The sequence below is a fragment of the Somniosus microcephalus genome, chromosome 1 (genome assembly GCF_052327205.1).
Source record: "Somniosus microcephalus isolate GS21.2 chromosome 1, FLI_Smic_1.0, whole genome shotgun sequence".
Taxonomy (NCBI): Eukaryota; Metazoa; Chordata; class Chondrichthyes; order Squaliformes; family Somniosidae; genus Somniosus; species Somniosus microcephalus.
In genome coordinates this window covers 95,575,425-95,596,544 of record NC_140987.1, presented here as the reverse complement: position 1 = coordinate 95,596,544, position 21,120 = coordinate 95,575,425, and the positions used below count along the sequence as shown (strand labels likewise).

At 44.4% G+C, this 21,120-nt stretch overlaps 1 protein-coding gene across 1 annotated transcript in view; it reads right to left on the bottom strand.

Annotated features, from left to right (window-relative positions):
- Positions 1-21,120, bottom strand: part of LOC147124240 (zinc finger protein GLIS3-like) — a 297,628-nt gene that overhangs the window by 94,085 nt on the left and 182,423 nt on the right. The window contains exon 6 of the mRNA XM_085983481.1: positions 14,523-14,704. Within this exon, the coding sequence (XP_085839607.1) occupies positions 14,523-14,704 (182 nt within the window). The remainder of the gene's footprint in view (positions 1-14,522; positions 14,705-21,120) is intronic.

Below are 21,120 nucleotides of genomic sequence, written 5' to 3'. Positions count from 1 at the left end.
AAACCCGTGACCTCTTCCACCTAGAAGGACAAGGGCAGCAGGCGCATGGGAACATCGCCACCTCCAAGTCACAAATCATCCTGACTTGGAAATATATCACTGTTCCTTCATAGTTGCTGGGTCAAAATCCTGGAACTCCCTCCCTAACAGCACTGTGGGAGTACCTTCACACGGACTGCAGCAGTTCAAGAAGGTGGCTCACCACCACCTTCTCAAGGGCAATTAAGGATGGGCAATAAATGCTGGCATTGCCAGCGACGCCCACATCCCAGGAATGAATAAAAAAAGTCATCTGCCATGTGTTTGCCCATTTCACCAATCTGTCTATGTCCTCCTGAAGTCTGTTCCTATCCTCCTCATTGTTTACTACATTTCCAGGGAGTTAACAGGAAGTTTTGAGGCATTTCCCCATTTTACACCTGCAATTGCGGGCTTCCCGACGGCTGCGAACCTCGCCAGGGTCAGCGAGGTGAGCAGTGGGTCTGTGGGGGTGAGAGGGGTCGATATGTCAGCTGTAGAGGTGAGTGATGGGTGCAAGTGTGGACAGGTAAGTATGAGAGGTGAGTGTAAAGTGTTGTAAAAAGTTTCCTTACCTTTGCTTCTTTCTGCAGGCTTCAACCGTTGAGGATCCAAAGGTGCCTCATCTCAATAGCAGAGATGACAGTATGGCTGCTGCATTTTCAGATTCAGCAGCCATCTGCTTTCTGCTGAGGAGAGAGGTCTTGGTGAGCTTTTGTGCAAGGGCTCACCTTAGAACAGAGATTGTCAGTGTTTGACAGCTTCTCAAAGCTGTCAAACGCTGACAATTCATCTGTCAAATTTTTTCGACAGATGAAGCATCATACGCTGACGTCATCTGTCACTGGATTTCCCTTAATTGGCTGGTAAGCCCGCAGGGCAGGCTTAACAAGGTCAATCAAGGGAAAATAGCGTGGGTTCATCAGACGTCGATGGGGCTGGGACTAGAGCCCGGAAGGCAGCAGTCCCACCCCAACTCATCTCGGCTGGCAAAATCCAGCCCAATGTACCCAATCCAACACCCAACCCTCTCACAGTTACACTTTCTCATCCTCCAATCCACCCTGTTCATACTACCACTCTCTCCCTCTGTACATCAATTCAACCTGGCACTTTTCTCCTCCCCCCTCAATTCAACTCTATTTCCATCCATGCCTCCCAATCAAACAGACCTTCTTTGCTCTCTTCACCTTAATTCAACCTGACATTCTGACGAAAGGTCATCAACCTGAAACGTTAACTCTGTTTCTCTCTCCACAGATGCTGCCTGACCTGCTGACATTCTTCTCCCCTGCTTCTTCTTAACTCATCATGCTGGCACTGTTCTTTCTACCTGTTCAGAGCATCAGTTTCCACATGTACGCTGATGACACCCAGCTCAACCTCACTACCTCTTCTCTCGACCCCTCCACGGTCTCTAAATTTTCAGACTGCTTGTCCAACATACAGTTCTGGATGAGCAGAAATTTTCTCCAATTAAATATTGGGAAGACCGAAGCAATTGTTTTCAGTCCTCACCACAAACTCCGTTCCCTAGCCACTGACTCCGTCGCTCTGCCTGAGGCTGATCCACACTGTTCGCAACCTTGGTGTCATATTTGACCCTGAAATGAGCTTCCGACCACAAATCCGCAGCATAACAAAGACTGCCTATTTCCACCTCCGTAACATTGTCTGTCTCTGCCCTTGCCTCAGCTCGTCCACTGCTGAAACCCTCACCCATGTCTTTGTTACCTCTAGACTTGACTATTCCAATGCACTCCTGGCTAGCCTCCCATATTTTACCCTACGTAAACTTGAGATCATCCAAAACTGGGCTGTCCGTGTCTTAACTCGCACCAAGTCCCCGTTCGCCCATCACCCCTGTGCTCGCTGACCTACATTGGCTCCTGGTTAAGCAGTGCCTCGATTTCAAAATTCTCATCCTTGTTTTCAAATCCCTCCATGGCCTTGCCCCTCCCTATCTCTGTAATCATCTTCAGCCCCACAACCCCCCGAGATATCTCAGCTCCTCTAATTCTGCCCTCTTGAGCATCCCTGATTATAATCGCTCAACCATTGGTGGCTGTGCCTTCTGTTGCCTAGGCCCTAAACTCTGGAATTCCCTGCCTAAACCTCTCTGCCTCGGTACCTCTCTTTCCTCCTTTATGACACTCTTTAAAACCTACCACTTTGACCAAGCTTTTGGTCACCTGCCCTAATTTATCCTTATGTGGCCCAGTGTCAAATTTTTTGTCTTATAATACACCTGTGCAGCGCCTTGGGACATTTTACTACGTTAAAGGTGCTATATAAATACAAGTTGTTGTTCAATCTGATAATCTTATCACCACTCTCTGTTAATGCTGGTGTGGAGATGCCGGAGTTGGACTGGGGTGGACAAATGTAAGAAGTCACACAACACCAGGTTATAGTCCAACAGCTTGTGATTTCAAATAAAGCTGTTGGACTATAACCTGGTGTTGTGTGACTTCTTACATCTGTTAATGCTCTCACTCTACCCCCATCCTCTCTCCTTCATTGCCATCCATTTCCTTTCCATTCATTTCTCCCCATCTATTTCCCTCACCCTCCCCTTTTCTTCTCATTTAGCGCTTCCATCTTCCCTTCATTGCCATCAATTTCCCTTTCATTTGTCTCTTCCTTCTCCTCTTCATTCACCCCTACCCTCTCTTTTGATTTCTCTCCATTCCCTATCCCCATCACTTACATCCATTTTCCCCACTTCCCTCACCATTCAGCACCATTTCTACTTGAGTGCTGCTGCTGATGATGTAAACGATTCCAGCCACTGCATACTGCAGGCGGGACTCCTCTTCTTGCTGGAATTTCTGCCTACACTGTGCAGCAGTCAGAATCACTTCCATTAGCCACAGGACACTCGTAAGAATGGCATTGAGGGTAGTGGGGCCTGGACTGTGCTGATTTCTGTCAACAAACACTGATACATGGACTGGGCCCCTAAAACACTATCAGAATGAAATGCTGACAGCTGCCATGTATGGGAAGACAAACTGCTTTAAGGGACCAGTGCAAGGAGAAAAGGGGCTCCTTTGAGGTACCAGTGCAGGAAGAAAACAAACTGTTTTGGTGACCACTGTAAGGAGAAAGTACTGTAAACGATCAAATTTATGTTTGATTAGTATTACAACATGGGCAGGTGCTATGAAAGAGAATAGAATGAAGTGAGTGGTAATATTAGGTATCTGGAGTAAATTCAGGTTGAGTGGCAGTAATAGTGAAGGTAAAGGGAAGAAAAAAAGAGGGCAGATTACCCTCTGTGCCGCAATGGCGTCAGGTCTGTGGTAGGGTGCGACTTCTGCCTGCACCATGCCTGTGCTCTTGACCAGGCCGGTTACCTGGGGTCGGGGTGATTATCAAGATTTGGGTGAGCACAGGTGCTGTCGCGTGATCCACCTCAGATGGGTGAGGGAAATTGCTGTGGCATCTAGCTGGACTGAAGTGTAGATGCGGACTGAATTGTAGGTGCTGCCTGAAGATGTTTTTTATTAAAAAATTTTAATTCCCACTGTGCAATGGATTTCACCAGGCAAAGCATCCTTTATGGTAAATCCTCCCTTCCACAGCCACACCCCCTGCCCCCCAACCCACCCATTGGCCCACATCAATGCTGAGCACCAGGACCGCCTTGGTATCCTTGCAGCGAGTGTTGCTGTTGCAAATTATTATGGGAAATAAGTCAGATGACATCATACCATTATTTGCGTCTTATTATAATATGCCTGCCCGGAAATCCCAGAAGTGGTGCAAGTGGTGGAGAGCCAGCAGAATGGCTCCTTGCCTGAACCTCGCTTGTCCAGGATACATGATAAATAGGGGTGACTGGCAGAGGAAGATCAGCCCCTAGATTTTGGAATGGCACTCTGGCCAATATCCCACTCTCACCTGCCTCATTAATGCCACTAAAGTGGTGTAAATGATGCGGAAAATCCTGCTCGAAATCTCAGCAGGATTGTAAATTGGGAACTGGTAGTCTGTCTCAGCATGAAGGAGGGATTAGTATCAATGTGCTATGGCAGCATTGAAGTTGATAGCATGGTTTAAAGTCTGTGAAGGTAAGGCCGTGCCAATCTTAGCTATCACAAGGGCACAGTGCAATGCTAATTGAAACCATAACAGGCTAGAAATGATTGCGGTGATATGAGCAGATTAATATTTAATGCATTCATATGGTATTCCTCTGTTGCTATTTTAATGGTGGCATTAATCTGTTTGGGTCAAAGCCTGTATGAAAATAGGAGACAGAGGAATGTCATACAAATATGGTACGCATTCGTCCACTAATGTCGGTAACAGCAATTTCTCACATCATGTAGTTTGGCTTTCACTGAGAGATTTATATGGGCTCGATTTTCCACCATTGACTATTAATAGGTAGAAATCTAGTCCAGCTGTATGTGCATGATGCCAATTTTATTTAATCTGACAAGAGCCAAATCTGCAATTTTTTTTATATGAGAAACCAAGGTGAAGTGCCAAGGCCGATAGTACAATGCAACTTCAAGTTTGATAGGCGTAAAAGAGAAGAGGAAATAACTCAGGAAATTATAATTTGATGATGCCAGACTTAAATTTTATGTCCTATCCAAGAGCATGGAGAAGATTAAAATCCAATGTTTCAGCAACAGCACTGCAAGAGTACTGGAGATTGTGTGTACCAAGGGCATATTATCTGAAGGAAGTTGATGTATAATAAATTCATCAGCAGGAGTGGATATAGTTGATTAATAAACAGAAAATTATTGAAAAGTGTAGTAGAGAGGACTGAACTGTTGGAAATCCTTGAGTTAATAAAAAAGGGTCAGAGGATGAGCCATCAATTGTAGCACAGATCAGAGCACTTTGCAAGGAAAATAGTCATGAATATAACTTTGGTGAGAGGAAATATAATGGTAACTTGTTTAAAAGTGTATTGTGTCAGACCAGATCATAGCATACATGGAAAATGTTGACATTTGACAGCGACAGTGAGTGTTCTGGGAGTGCAGTCAGTGTGTCAGTGCTGGAGACAAAAATCCCCTCTCCTTTCAGTGATACTCCGATGAGAAATCTGCTGCAAAGCAAAGTGATTTTGGCGACTGCAAACCTTAGGTTGGAATGAACAAGAGTTGCCTCCTATTGTATGCCAGAATCCCTTCCATTAACATCAGAACTCAAGCTGGTTAGACATCGAGGGGAGAGGAAACATAGAAACATAGAAGATAGGAGCAGGAGTAGGCCATTCGGCCCCTCGAGCCTGCTCCGCCATTCAATGAGATCATGGCTGATCATCCAAATTCAGTACCCGGTCCCTGCCTTCTCCCCATATCCCTTGATCCCTTTAGCCTCAAGAAATATATCCAGCTCCTTCTTGAATATATTTAATGAACTGGCCTCCACTGCCCCCTGTGGCAGAGAATTCCACAGGTTCACCACTCTCTGGGTGAAGAAATTCCTCCTCATTTCAGTCCTAAATGGCTTACCCCTTATCCTTAGACTATGACCCCTGGTTCTGGACTCCCCGGCCATCCGAAACATCCTTCCTGCATCTAGTCTGTCCAGACCTGACAGAATTTTATAGGTTTCGATGAGATCCCCTCTCAATCTTCTAAACTCCAGTGAGTATAAGCCCAATCGACACAATCTCTCCTCATACATCATTCCTGCCATCCCAAGTATCAGCCTGGTGAATCTTCGCTGCACTCCCTCCATGGCAAGAACGTCCTTCCTCAGGTAAGGTGACCAAAACTGCACAATAATAAAGGGGGGAAATTGATTGCATTGAAGAGGAAAGGGAAGGCAAAATGGATCGTGATGAATGGGAAGGGAAAATCAAGTAAGAGAGGAGGGTTAGAAGGTAGGGGGTAGTGGTTTGGGGGTGGAAGAGGGAAGAAGGTGAGAGTGACACTTTGAGAAGGAGAGAAAGGAGTGCGTGAGGATTAACTGAGGAAGTGGAGAGGGAGAGTGTCAACATTCACTAAAGTGGGAATAAGATTGCCAGACGAACTCTGCATAATTGTTGTCACATTAACATATACAAATTTAATGGAATGTTTTAACTGATCATTGCATTGTGAACCCGATTTTAACTCCCCTAGCCTGGTGGAAACTGGGCAGGAGGGCAGTTAAAATGAGGCCAGTTACTGTTCCTGCTGCCTTCCCACCGTGTCCTGATCTTAATCTGCTTTTTTGAGCAGGCGAGTGAGACACCCGCAGAAGGAAGTGTAATACAATCAAGCAGAGTCAACATGGTTTTATGAAAGGGAAATCATGTTTGACAAATTTATTAGAGTTCTTTGAGGATGTAACGAGTAGGGTGGATAAAGGGAAACCAGTAGATGTAGTGTATTTGGATTTCCAGAAGACATTCGATAAGGTGCCACATAAAAGGTTACTGCACAAGATAAGAGCTCACAGGGTTGGGGGTAATATATTGGCATGGATAGGGGATTGGCTAACTAACAGAAAACAAAGAGTCGGAATAAATGGGTCATTTTCCGGTTGGCAAACTGTAACTAGTGGGGTGCCACAGGGATCAGTGCTGGGGCCTCAACTATTTACAATCTATATTAATGGCTTGGACGAAGGAACCATGTGAACTGTAGCCAAATTTGCTGATGATACAAAGACAGGTGGGAAAGCAAGTTGTGAGGAGGACACAAAGGGCAGGATTTTCATTGAGCCGTGGAGGCGGGTTTGGAGGCGTGTGGGGGGTTAAAATCTTGAAATCGGGAGGCATGAACCCATCCCGCCCCCAACCCACCTCCATGCCAGTTTCAAAGGAGGCGGGTACCCGACCTGCGTTGGGACCCGCCTCCCTGAGGCGGGAAGGGGATTAGTGCCAATTAACTGCCTGTTAACAGGTAGTTAACAGGCAGTTTTTAGCCTAATCCCTATTTTTATTGAAGTGTGGGATTCCCGACAGCTCCAAACCACGCCAAGTTAGTGAGGCGGGCCGTCGGGATGAAGGGCTTGGAGGGGTCGAGATATCTGATGTTCAGGTGAGTGATGGGTGCATGAGTTCAGAGGTGTGCGGGTTAGGTTGATTGGCTATGATAAATTGACCCTTAGTGTTAGGGGGATTAAATACGTGGGGTTACAGGGATAGGGTGGGATATGTGTTGGTGTAGGGGTTACGGGGATCGGGTGGGATATGTGTCGATGCAGGCTCGATGGGCCGAAATGGCCTTTATCTGCACTGTGGGGTTTCTGTGATTTCTGTGATTTCTATAAGTGTGTTTGGTGTGTGTAAAGTGTTTAAAGAAGTTTTACTTACATGTACTTACTGTAATGATCAATAACATGTCATTCTATAGTGGACACTAGGTGGAGCCGTAGAGCTGTGTAGAGCTGTATATAGCCGTATGTATATAAGACTACACTACCCAGCTGTATGTATATTAAGACTACATTACCCATGAGGCACTAGGCTACCCACAAGGCAGCAGTCAAGATGGATGCCTCTACAGATACTGTACCAAGTCCACATGGGCTCAATAAAGTGTCTAGCAAAAGCTAGCTGTGTTCATAATAAGAATGTCTATTTATTAATGAACATAAGATGGTACCAGGATGGTGAAGATCTACAGAAAATTGTGAAAAGCGACATGGAGAATTTGAAGCCACCAGAGCGTTTGAAACTCACAGGAAATATCGACTACAATTGGCAGACTCTTAAACAACAATTCAAACTCTACATTGCAGCCATCGGTTTCAGTACGAAGCCAGATGCAAGGAAGATAGCGTTGCTGCTTATGGTTGCAGGCCCACAGGCGATAGAGGTATTTAATACATTTGTATTTAATCCAGAGGAGAACAGAGAAAAATTAGAAGGTGTGCTAAAAAAATTTGATGCACATTGCTCTCCCAAAAAGAATGAGACTTATGAAAGATACATGTTCTGTTCAAGGACACAGCAGCAAAATGAGACTTTTGATAGCTTTATAACTGCTTTGAAACTGAAAGCACAGACATGTAATTTCTCTGAGCTCAAAGCATCCATGATTCGTGACCAGATTGTGTTTGGTATTCATGATAAAAAAGTCAGGGAACGTCTGTTGAGAGAAACCGAACTAAATTTGGAAAATGCAGTGAAAATATGCCAAGCCAGTGAGCTAGCTCGAAAGCACGCAAAGACTTTCAGTGAAATCAATAATGATGCGATTGTAATGAGTGATAATGCTGCTGTCAGTGCTGTATCCTACAAGGGGAAGAAACGTGGGCAGAACAGAAATGAAAAGCAATCGGAGGATGAAATTTTTAATTGTAAACGCTGTGGTTACAAACACCAGTTAAGACAATGCCCAGCGTTTGGAAAAATGTGCACAAAGTGTAAGGGAAAGAATCACTTTGCCAAACAATGCTTTTCAAAAGTAAAAACTAAGAAAGGGCAACGAGTTAATGTAATTGAGGACACTGATTTAAGTGAGACATTTTTTGTAGGAATGGTGTCATGTGACAATATCAAAAAGGATACAGAAAATGTGCAGCCCTCAGAAATGGACAATGCTGAACATAAAGTTAATGTAGTAAAAGAGGACAAATGGATGATCCCACTGCAGGTAAATGGAGCATTAGTTACCTTGAAACTAGACACTGGGGCAAAAGCAAACTTAATCAGTATGAGTGACATTAACAATATGAAAGAAAAGCCCAAAATACAGAAAAAGTCAGTACTACTGAAGGACTATAATGGACAGAAAATAGATAGCTTAGGTGTATGCAGACTTAAAGTGACAGTCAAAGACAAAGTGCATCATCTCATGTTTTCTGTTGTGGCTGAAAGACTTGATTCACTACTGGGTGACAAAGCTTGTGAGGACTTAGAACTGGTCAAGAGAGTCTACCGTATAAACTGTGCCATAAGCAGACCAGATGACTCGGTGGATTCTGTAGTGAATAATTTCCAGGATGTGTTCAAAGGATTTGGAGTTCTACCATTCACTTACAAGATCCAGCTAAAGGAGAATGCTCAGCCAGTGGTACATGCTCCACGAAGAGTTCCAGCACCCCTGCGTGACCGGCTCAAGAATGAACTGGACAGAATGACCACACTAGGAGTCATCAGGAAAGTCGAAGAGCCAACAGACTGGGTTAACTCCATGGTATGTGTAAAGAAAAAGAACAATGATCTAAGAATATGCATGGATCCAAAGGACTTAAATGCAAACATAAAACGTGAACACTACCAGATTCCCAAGCGAGAAGAAATCACCAGTGAAATGTCAGGTGCCAGATACTTTACAAAGCTCGATGCCTCACAAGGATTTTGGCAACTAAAACTGGATGAAGAGAGCACCAAATACTGTACCTTCAACACACCATTTGGCAGGTATTGTTTCCTCAGAATGCCTTTCGGGATAATATCTGCATCTGAAATCTTTCATAGAGCGATGGAACACATAATTGAAGGTCTGGAAGGAGTTCGGGTCAATGTTGATGACATCATCATCTGGGGCTCCACACTGAAAGAACACAATGAGAGACTGACTAAAGTGCTACAGAGCATATGCCGCAATGGACTGAAGCTCAACAAAGCCAAGTGTTAGTTTGGCGTCCAGGAAGTCACCTTCCTAGGAGATAATCTATCTGGTAAAGGAATAGAGCCAGATATGGAAAAAGTAAACGCCATACTCAAAATGCCCCGACCCACTGACAAAAAAGGAGTGCTACGCATCATGGGGATGATAAACTTCATTGGAAAGTTCATTCCTAACTTGTCAGCCAAGACAGCCTGTCTGCGAGGCCTGCTACATAAAACAAATGAGTTCGCATGGACAGAAACACATGAACAAGAGTGGATAAACCTCAAAACAGTGCTGACAACCACACCTGTACTCACCTTCTTTGACCCAACAAAAAGAATCAAAGTGTCAATGGATGCATCAAAAGATGGCCTAGGTGCGGTCTTGCTACAAGCAGAGGGTGAAGATTGGAAGCCTGTTGCCTATGCCTCCAGGTCTATGACTGATACTGAGTGTCGATACGCCCAGATTGAAAAGGAATGTCTAGGCTTGGTAGTTGGACTAGAAAAGTTTCATGGCTACATATATGGACTTCCCACCTTCACAGTTGAGACAGACCACAGCCCACTGGTTGCCATCATTAAAAAAAATCTGAATGAGATGTCTCCAAGGATTCAACGACTCATGATGAAGCTGCAAAGATATGACTTTGAACTGATCTACACACCAGGCAAATACATAATGTTAGCAGATGCACTATCCTGAGCACCCACAATGAGTCATGTGAGCTCTACTGAAGAAGACGTGGATGTTCATGTGAGTATGGTCACTGCTGTGCTGCCCATGTCAGACACAAAATCAAAGCAAGTAGCAGAAGAAACAGTAAAAGATACAGTATTACAAACAGTAATAGAGAACAGTCATCATGGTTGGCCAAAAAGGTTCCTGTCCAAAATATTTTCACATAAGGTCAGAATTGAGTGTCGCAAGTGGACTATTACTAAAACAGAACAGAATAGTCATTCCACAGGCTCTACGTCAAGACATGCTCAAAAGGATTCATGAGGGACACCTCGGAATTGAAAAATGCAAAAGGAGGGCAAGAGACACTGTTTATTGGCTTGGCATAAATAAGGACATTGAGAACATGATAGGCAAATGTGAGACATGTCAGAAACACCAAAACAAACAAGCAAAGGAACCAATGATAGTAGCTGACATACCAACAGCAGCATGGCAAAAGGTTGGTATGGACCTTTTTCATTTAAATGGTAAAGACTATCTAATAGTGATTGACTACTATTCTAACTATCCTGAGATGGCGCTGCTCTCAAGCACCACAGCAAGCAGTGTCATAATGCATGTGAAATCCATCTTCGCCAGACATGGAATTCCCAGGATTGCCGTTAGCGACAATGGTCCGTGCTTCAACTGTAAGGAGTGGCAACAGTTTGCAGCACATTATGACTTTCAGCACATCATATCCAGTCCTTTGTATGCTCAGTCAAATGGTAAGGCAGAGAAAGGTGTTCAAGTTCTCAAGCAGCTACTGAAGAAAGCGACAGAAAGCAAGTCTGATCCTTATCTCGCCCTGCTGAGCTACCGAGCCTCACCTTTAGACTGTGGTTCTTCACCTGCTGAACTACTAATGGGTCGCAAGTTGCGCACCACGCTACCCTGCTGTGCAAAAGAACAGCAAAGTGAGGAACTGAGACAGAGACTTCAACTGTTAAAGCTGAAACAGAAATCATACTATGACAAGTCATCCAAAACTCTAAAACCATTGACAAGGGATGATGTTGTCAGGATTGAGGATCCAGATGCATGGAACAGGAAAGCCACAGTTCTTGAGGAAGTAGGACCAAGGTCATACACTGTTAGAACTGAGGAAGGACAGATTCTCAGGAGGAACCGCCGTTCCCTCCTAAAAACACAAGAGACTATTCAAGAGCAGATTGATGACAATGCCGCAACTGCATCTTGTCATTCACCGCCAGAACAATCTCATGAAGACACATCAGACTTACCCGTGTTGAGAAGATCCACCCGTGAAGTAAAAAAGCCTGATAGACTTAATCTTTGAGTACAATGTAAAGCTTTGAAAATGTGTTGACTGTTTTGAAAATGTTTATGTTTATAGAGCACTAACAAAAGTGTTACTGATATTATCTTTATTGTTTTCTTGAAAGTTGATTGATATTGATTTTGTTAAACCTCAAAGAAAGGGGGATGTAATGATCAATAACATGTCATTCTATAGTGGACACTAGGTGGAGCCGTAGAGCTGTGTAGAGCTGTATATAGCCATATGTATATAAGACTACACTACCCAGCTGTATGTATATTAAGACTACATTACCCATGAGGCACTAGGCTACCCACAAGGCAGCAGTCAAGATGGATGCCTCTACAGATACTGTACCAAGTCCACATGGGCTGAATAAAGTGTCTAGCAAAAGCTAGCTGTGTTCATAATAAGAATGTCTATTTATTAATGAACATAAGACTTACCTTTATAGCCTTCCTTCCTTCAGGTCTCGGGAGTCCCTCATTTCACTGGCACAGAAAGCAGAATGGCCGTGATCTGTCAAAATCTGCAGCATTCAGATTTCAGTTCTGAAGAGATCTCTAAATCATCCTGAGAGGAAGGAATTAACTTAGAGTACAGATTGTCAGTGTTTGACAGCTTCAAACAGCTGTGAAACGCTGATATTTCATCTGTCAAAAGCTCTTGACAGATGAAATGTCTGTCTGTGACGTCACCTGTTGCCGGTTGGCCCTTAATTGGCCTGCTGAGCCCGCTGGGCGGGCTCAACAAGGTCAATCAAGTGAAAATCGCGTGGGTTGGCCACAACTCGATGGAGGCGGGACTACAACCCCAAAGGTTGTAGTCCCGCCTCCTACACGCCTCCTCAATGAAAATCCAGCCCAAAGAGTCTGCAAAGGGATATAGATAGGTTAAGTGAGTGGGCAAAAATTTGGCAGATGGAGTATAATGTGGGAAAATGTGAGGTTATCCACATTGGTAGGAAAAATAAAAAAGCAAATTATTATTTAAATGGAGACTACATAATGCTGCAGTACAGAGGGATCTGGGGGTCCTCGTACATGAAACACAAAAAGTTAGCATGCAGGCACAGCAAATAATTAGGAAGGCAAATGGAATGTTGGCCTTTATTGCAAGGGGGATGGAGTATAAAAGTAGGGAAGTCTTGCTACAACTGTACAGGGCGCTAGTGAGACCACACCTGGAGCACTGCGTGCAGTTTTGGACTCCTTATTTAAGGAGGGATATACTTGCATTCATGGCAATTCAGAGAAGGTTCACTAGATTAATTCCTGAGATGAAGGGGTTGTCTTATGAAGAAAGGTTGAGCAGGTTGGGCCTATATGCATTGGAGTTTAGAAGAATGAGAGGTGATCTTATTGAAACATATAAGATTTTGAGGGGGCTTGACAGGGTAGATGAAGGGAGGATGTTTCCCCTCGTGGGGGAATCTAGAACTAGGGGACACAGTTTCAGGATAAGGGGTCACCTATTTAAAACGGAGGTGAGGAGGAATTTCTTCACTCAGAGGGTCGTGAACCTTTGGAATTCTCTACCCCAGAGAGCTGTGGAGGCGGAGTCATTGAATATATTCAAGGCGGAGATAGACATATATCTGAGCTACAGGGGAGTCAAGGGTTATGGGGAGCGGGCAGGAAAGTGGTGTTGAGGCCAAGATCAGATCAGCCATGATCTTATTGAATGGCGGGGCAGCCTCGAGGGGCCAAATGGCCTACTCCTGCTCCTATTTCTTATATTCTTATGTTCTTTAAATATGCAGATCGGGTCCGATTATGTAATTAGGACCCAATCTGAGATTTTAGTTTGGAGGCCTGAGCGGGGGAGCAGTGACGGTTTCCTCATCAGGCCAGACTTGCTGGGAGTCAGATTTTGAGCCAGAAGTCCAGCAGGTAAATCTGAAAAACTTAATTTAAGGTTTCCTTGTGGGCCAGGAGGAGCAAGAGAGCAGGTTCAGGAGAGATTCTGTGTGAATTTAATTAAATCGGGCCCGGCCATTAAGATCGGCTGGGCCCCCACGTCCCCAGATTGCTCAGTTACTCATCCGTTTCTGGGATGGCACGCTCCGTTCCTGTCCCCACTTTAAAACAGGGGCTAGTGTGTTTGTAAACAAATGAAAGAAAAGCTTGCCAAAATCTTTGTCATGAAGGGGATTCTCTTTTCTAGCCATTTATCTGTAGTTCTGAGAAAGAGCTGAAATCAAACATTGCGACATCCTGCCCATTTTCAGCTATCATCAAAAGTTAAAACTGCTTCAGTAGTGCTGGACTTTATTTCTGAAAACAGGTGTCTGATACTGTAAAAAAAAAACATATACATAGCAGGAAGTCAAATAAATAGAGGTACCATGGATTGTCAGGCCCATGTTCCTTTTCACTGAATCTGCATCAGAGACAGCAAAATCAATTTCCTCTTGGAGACGGCCTGATTTTTTAAGGTGTTTCAGTTTTCCGAATCCTGTTGCAGCATCCATTTCCGGACCCTCCCAGTGATGAGCTCCTAAGTGCAGGCAGCAACACCGTAAATCACCTACTGAAAATATGTAAATGTGCCTGACCGTGGAAAATTCACTGGGGTCAGCGCCGACGGCCTCAGGCAGGGAAAAAGCCTGCCTCACCAATCTGCTGCTTTGGATTGCACAATAGAGGAAAATCTCAGCTTGCATCTCTGATTCTGTATTTGAATGAATTTCCGTATTTGAGGTTTTAAATAATTCATTTTGGATAATGTTTAACTGACTAGTTAAGACCACCTTAGATGAAATTGAAACAGTTGTTAGGAACTTTTTTTTATGCTTCTTATTTTTACAACTACAGTGGATGGGCAAAAAGTTTTGCCATGATTGATTGTTTAAGGAGGAAAGTGGAAAATTGTAAACAGTTTGCATCAGTACATTGCAGAAATTTGCAACAATCAACAAGATTTCCAGTGTGGATATGACAATACTTTTGCTGTTAGTGTTTCTTATTTCTTACCTTGGACATGGATGCTGCTGGGTTGTGCTGAAGAGGTTGTGATTGGCGGGTAGGGTTTAAGGTGGGATCCTGAAAACTGCTGTACTTGGGGTGGCTGTGGTGTCCTTCTGTGCATCAAGGGAGGAGGTGCTGCAATTCTCCTGGGACTGATGTGATGAGGAGAAGGAGCGGAGGCTGAAAATCTGCCGGACAAATCAGAAATGACATAATGACGTAAACTGACATTTTTACTTTACAAAGTTGTCCCTTATATATGGGGGACCTAATGTCTGTTACAGATGGATTTCAAAAAAAATCTTGGGGTATCTTTATTACACGCCTCACAACAGCTTCTGCAGTGAATCACTGCCAAGGATGATTTCCTCCCTTGTGGTAAAAGTCTAAAGATATCAAAAATAGAGCACACAGTCCTAAAGATTTCACATTTGGTTTCGTATCTATAAAACAATTGCAGGTCATTTTGTACTGCAAAAGAATGGTTTTATTTAGTCATACTTTGTGGTATTTAAAAGAGTTCATGAATGACTTATTGAGTTCCTGGCCTACTGAGTTTGGTGACTGTAGTCATTATTAATAGTCCCACTCGCCCTATAAAATGGATATGTTGAAAAGCTTTGAATCTACGTTTGAGTTTCTCCATTAAATGGAATTTTCCACTGGAAAACTGCAAACCTACTGCTGCTAAAAAGAACCATCAATACCTATTTGACACAACATGGGTACTGTTTCAAAGTGCTTACAGATTGCTCCCCCCTGTCCCTCAATTGTTAGGAAAAAATTGTGGCCTATAAATTCAAAGTCTTACCGCTGGCCGTTAAGGCCCATTCGGGGAAAAAAATGGCGGCTGCTGTACTTCCGCCGCTGACGTTTTTGGCAGGTCAGCAGTGCTGCTGTTGCCTGCACTCACTGATAGTATTGTAATTAGTCGGAGCGTGACGTCAATGATTGTTGATGCCCGCTCATCCATTTTGGATATCGCCGCTTCTCTTGCCGTCCTCTCTAAAGCACGCCTGTGCGTGCAGCTGCTAAAAGCATTAACAGCCATGAGGATGCGTCAATTGACAAATGTAAGACAGCCAGGCCTCTCCACAAAGCAGTGTTTATATTATTCGCAAGCCTAGGTCTTGAGAGATAACCCTTGAGATTTGTAGGTAAAGGTTAATTTTTTTTCTGGTGGTTTGCATACTTGAAACTGTCCTACCTGAGATTGTAATACTGAATGTAACAAATGGGAAGATGCAGAATATTACAAGTGATTACTTTTTAAAAATTCATTCATGGGATGTGGGCGTCGCTGGCAAGGCCAGCATTTATTGCCCATCTCTAATTGCCCTTGAGAAGGTGGTGGTGAGTCGCCTTCTTGAACTGCTGCAGTCCGTGTGGTGAGGGTACTCCCACAGTGCTGTTAGGGAGGGAGTTCCAGGATTTTGACCCAGTGACGATGAAGGATTGGCGATATACTTCCAAGTCAGTATGGTGTGTGACTTGGAGGGGAACTTGGAGGTGGTGGTGTTCCCATGCGCCTGTTGCCCTTGCCCTTCTAGATGGAAGATGTCGCGGGTTTGGGAGGTGCTACTGAAGAAGCCTTGGTGAGTTGCTGCAGTGCATCTTGTAGATGATACACACTGCAGCCACGGTATGCTGGTGGTGGAGGGAGTGAATGCTTAAGGTGGTGGATGGGGTGCCAATCAGGTGGGCTGCTTTGTCTTGGATGGTGTTGAGCTTCTTGAGTGTTGTTGGAGCTTCACTAATCCAGACAAGTGGAGAGTATTCCACCACACTCCTGACTTGTACCTTTTAGATGGTGGAAAGGCTTTGGGGAGTCAGGAGGTGAGGCATGTGCTGCAGAATACCCAGCCTCTGATCTGCTTTTGTAGCCACATTTATGTGGCTGGTCCAGTTAAGTTTCTGGTCAATGATGACACCCAGGATGTTGATGGTGGGCGATTCACTGATGGTAATGCTGTTGAATGTCAAGTGGGGGTGGTGGTTAGCCTCTCACTTGTTGGAGATAGTCATTGCTTGGACTTGTGTGATACGAATGTTACTTGCCACTTATAGCCCAAGCCTGAATGTCGTCCAGGTCTTGCTGCATGCGGGCATGGATTGCTTCATTATCAGAGGAGTTGCGAATAGAACGGAACAATGTGCAATCATCAGCGAACATCTCCACTTCTGACCTTATGACGGAGGGAAGGTCATCGATGAAGCAACTGAAGTTGGTTGGGCCTAGGACACTGCCCTGAAGAACTCCTGCCCCGATATCCTGGGGCTGTTATGATTGACTAGAAGAGTGATCTTGAGGTTTGGATTAGGAATCACCTATGGATGTTCAGGGGGAGAAATTCGGTATCGCCTGTTTGGGGCGCAATTATTGGCTAGGCACAAAGTTTAGCGCCTGGCGCTAATTATCACCTCTGACTGCAAACTTGGCTTCTATTGCCCCTGGAGGTGATTGGAGCACTAAATCAGGCGTTACACACCTCTCTTAAGGTGCTAACGCCGAGGAGCGAGGCGCTACCTCAGAGCGCTAGCAAAGCTAATGTGATGCCAGTCAGCAATGGAACACAGACACACTGGCGCTGGCCAGTTCTTAAAGGGGAGGGTCGATCTTGCTCTCCATCCACACCCTGCTCATTGCAGCCTTGAATCTCGGCCTGGAGAGACCTGTATGTCAAATCTGCTGGAAAGAACATTGGAGAGGCCCAGGGAAAGAGCTCAGAGTGCAGCCTCCATAGTCTCTTCTAAATCGATGCAAGGAAGATCAAATCAAAATGAACCTGCAAAGTGCTACTCAGTACCCAAAACTCCTTCACACAGCATTGAATCTCTCCAGAAGTCTCTCTCTCTCTCTCTCAGAATGCGTGGTGCAAAAATGTCACTGACAAAAAAAGGCAGGAAGCGGTCGCCTTTAAATAGCGCTCCCCCAGTCCCATCCCAACTGCAAAATGTTCCCCTTAACCTGTCGTTGCTAGCAGCAGGCGGAAAGGCAGGAGGCGCTACTCAATATCCAGTCCGGGGCGCTACCAGGGCGTTACACGCTCGACTGACATCACGATCTGCGGGCGCAGGAGATCGTGGCTGTAGTGCTTAGCGCTACTGCAAAATGTCTGGTTAATTTTGCGAGCGACACAAAAATCGCCGCGCCCGGGTGCTAGTTGCTTTGCGTCCCATTAGTGCCCTCATTGGGCACTAACGGGAGGCCCAAAGCAACCAAATTTTTCCCCCTCAGTGTTTTGATCTCTGAAATCTGAAGTGTGAATTCAAATTGTTTAAGTTATCAGATTATGAGCACTCAGCATGGAATAGTAAAAAGCCCTCAATTGCCAGACCCTCCTATGCCAGTGACTAAAGTGACCTCAGCATATCAATGAAATTATGATGACAGTATAATGGTTTCAGAAACTACAAAGTGCTGGATTTGATCGTTCCTGTGCTATATTTTGTTCTTCCTGCTTAATGAAAATTTAAAAAAGCATTTAAAATAAAGAGCTTGGCTTAATCTCTATTCCTTTAGAATGAGATGTGTGGGTAAAGTGATAGGGGAGAGTCCTTGAAAGCATTACATGGGTCATCTTGGCTCAAAGTAAAAAGAAATGAACTGTGGTCCTTTCAACAACACTGAATGCTGCATGCCTATTTCAGCGTTATGAGAGGTACGGACTTCCGAGAATTAATTTTCCTTGTTGTACCCTCACACCCTTCCCCCTTCTCCTCCAATCTCATAAAACCCCAAATCTGATCAAAGCACAGACTTCCCCGGCGCAGTTGACCGACTCCCCACAAATGCATAAACAATTTGCCTGTAACATTGATTGCTGAGCGGGTGGCAGGTAAATTGTTGTAACAAATACGGCAACTGTTCCGTACATGGCCTACAGGTTTGCTCGTTTCTTCCCCGTTCTCCTTAACTACAAGCCGGATACAGACGTGACCTTCGGCCTCCTGCTGAGCTTAGCGCCAGAAAGAGTGCGTTACACCACAAATTCTCCGCAGCCGCTGACGTTAATTAGCAGGCAGAACCAAAATACCGGTTCTGCCTGCGCTCTCTCGGCGGGCGGCTGTTAGTCTTGGTCATGCTGTTACCGGCAGGTTTCCCGCGTACTGCAACTTCTAGGCCCAGGTTTATGTCTGCAAAATGTGCAGATTCATGTGGCTGAAAAATTTGGTGGAATAATGAATTAAAAAAAATAAAAAATAATTAATTGATGGGATGTGGGCGTCTCTGGCTAGGCCTGCATTTAGTGCCCATCCCTAATTGCCCTTGAGAAGATGGTGGTGAGCCGCCTTCTTGAACCGCTGCAGTCCATATGGTGTAGGTACACCCACAATGCTGTTAGGAAGGGAGTTCCAGGAATTGCCCTTTAACCACCTTTCCTGTTCAGTTTGTAGTACTGCCAGGTGAATTGGAAGCTACAATGAATGAATTCCAGCTACATTGGAAGCAGATACATTGATATTTAAGTCAGGTGTGTTCTCACTCTCCCTCTCTTCCGCAGGTCTGGTATCCCAGCAGTTGTAACGTGCTAACATGTAACCCCATCACAAAGCCTGAATAATTCTTGCAGCAGATGTGGATAGGACCTTAATAGTGTAAATATCTATAAGCTAATAATTAGCGGTAGACCCTTTGTGATTTTATAATTTTGTCCTTTCTGTATGGTAATTTCTTTATGCCTTCATGTTGTTCTACTTCAGTCTGGGTGACAGTATGGAGAGTGCCAATTGATTAATGTTGCTTGGTACTAAACTACTGGATCAAGAGATGTGCTTTGTAAGATGGGATTTATGTGATCATGGTGCATTGTTGGGACTGGGGTAGAGGTAACTTTATATTGCTTTTGGCCTGTGCTGCATCTCACGTGGGGCATTTGATACCGACACTAGAATCGCAGCTTAAGCATCACAACACAAGAATATTTTATTTGATAATGTGGAATAGATGTTCGTACTTCTGGTTAAATATTTAAATTCCAATCTATACCGTAAGGTTTTCTTTTTAAGTTTTGTATTTTTAATAACAATCTTGGCTCGCTTTTATATTTCCCCTCACGCGTTTGACTTTTTGGTCACTCCATAACTGACTTCGAAGAGGTGTTTGGAAATAACTTGTAGTTCCCACCTCCTTGCAGGGCAATGTTAGCCTTCCATCCAACACCTATCTCTGATGATAACGCTCTATTGCAAACTCACCAAATGGGGAATTGTGTACATAGAGGAAACCATTCTGTGGTGCACCAAGCCATTGTAGTATTGGCACTGGGTGGTGCACTAATTCACACAATTTCCCATCACTCCTGGAATCTGGGCTCACTTTGAGCCCAGACTGATAGGCTGAAAGTTTCATTAGCTTGTTGGCTTTAAATTTCCTGCATGAAATGAGTTTGGGGAAATCACCACATAGTTCCTACAATATACAAGCCTGTAGTGCAAAAACTTATATTGGGGTGCAATTTGGGAAATCTTTCCATCGTTTTTCACAAAACCAATCTCCTAGAAATTCCGGCATTTGCAAAATTTCCGAGATAGTGCAAGCTCCTACCTGCGCAACTTGAGGGAATAATTGGACAGTTCACAGTTCATTTTAAAGTGTCGCAGCTGCTATTTAAAGGACTGCATTCTAGACTGCACAAGGGAAGGGAAGGGGACTGCAACTGCAATATTACTGGAAAATGTGTGGTTGTTGCCCTGCATACCCAGATTTAGGGATCCTGCCCTTGAAGTCATGTTGGATAAAGTGAGGTAAAGAAAGTTTGCCCCTTTTGGCATTTGTGCACTCTTCTCAGAAGAGTGGTGGTGTAAACCTGGCAGAGAATAGTTGACAGGCTAAATGCTGCCAGCTAAACCTGAAAGAATCTGACTCTAAACAAAGAAGAAGATGTCAGACCTCAGGAGATCTGCCAAGGAAGGCTACCTATCAAGTAACTGGCTCAAGTATGCATGCTACAAGGTGTTTCCTCATAACCTGTTACTCTTTAATGTTACCCAGTGAAAAACACTCAGACAGCTTTGAAGGCAAGCTTTTCTGGACTGCGTGTGGCTACTCCAGAGGCATCTAGAAACATAGAAACATAGAAGATAGGAGCAGGAGTAGGCCATTTGGCCCTTCGAGCCTGCTCCGCCATTCAATGAGATCATGGCTGATCATCCAAATTCAGTACCCTGTCCCTGCCTTCTCCCCATATCCCTTGATCCCTTTAGCCTTAAGAAATATATCCAACTCTTTTTTGAATATATTTAATGAACTGGCCTCCACTGCCCTCTGTGGCAGAGAATTCCACAGGTTCACCACTCTCTAGGTGAAGAAATTCCTCCTCATTTCAGTCCTAAATGGCTTACCCCTTATCCTTAGACTATGACCCCTGGTTCTGGACTCCCCGGCCATCATAAACATCCTTCCTGCATCTAGTCTGTCCAGGCCTGACAGAATTTTATAGGTTTCGATGAGATCCCCTCTCAATCTTCTAAACTCCAGTGAGTATAAGCCCAATCGACACAATCTCTCCTCATACGTCATTCCTGCCATCCCAGGTATCAGCCTGGTGAATCTTCGCTGCACTCCTTCCATGGCAAGAACGTCCTTCCTCAGGTAAGGCGA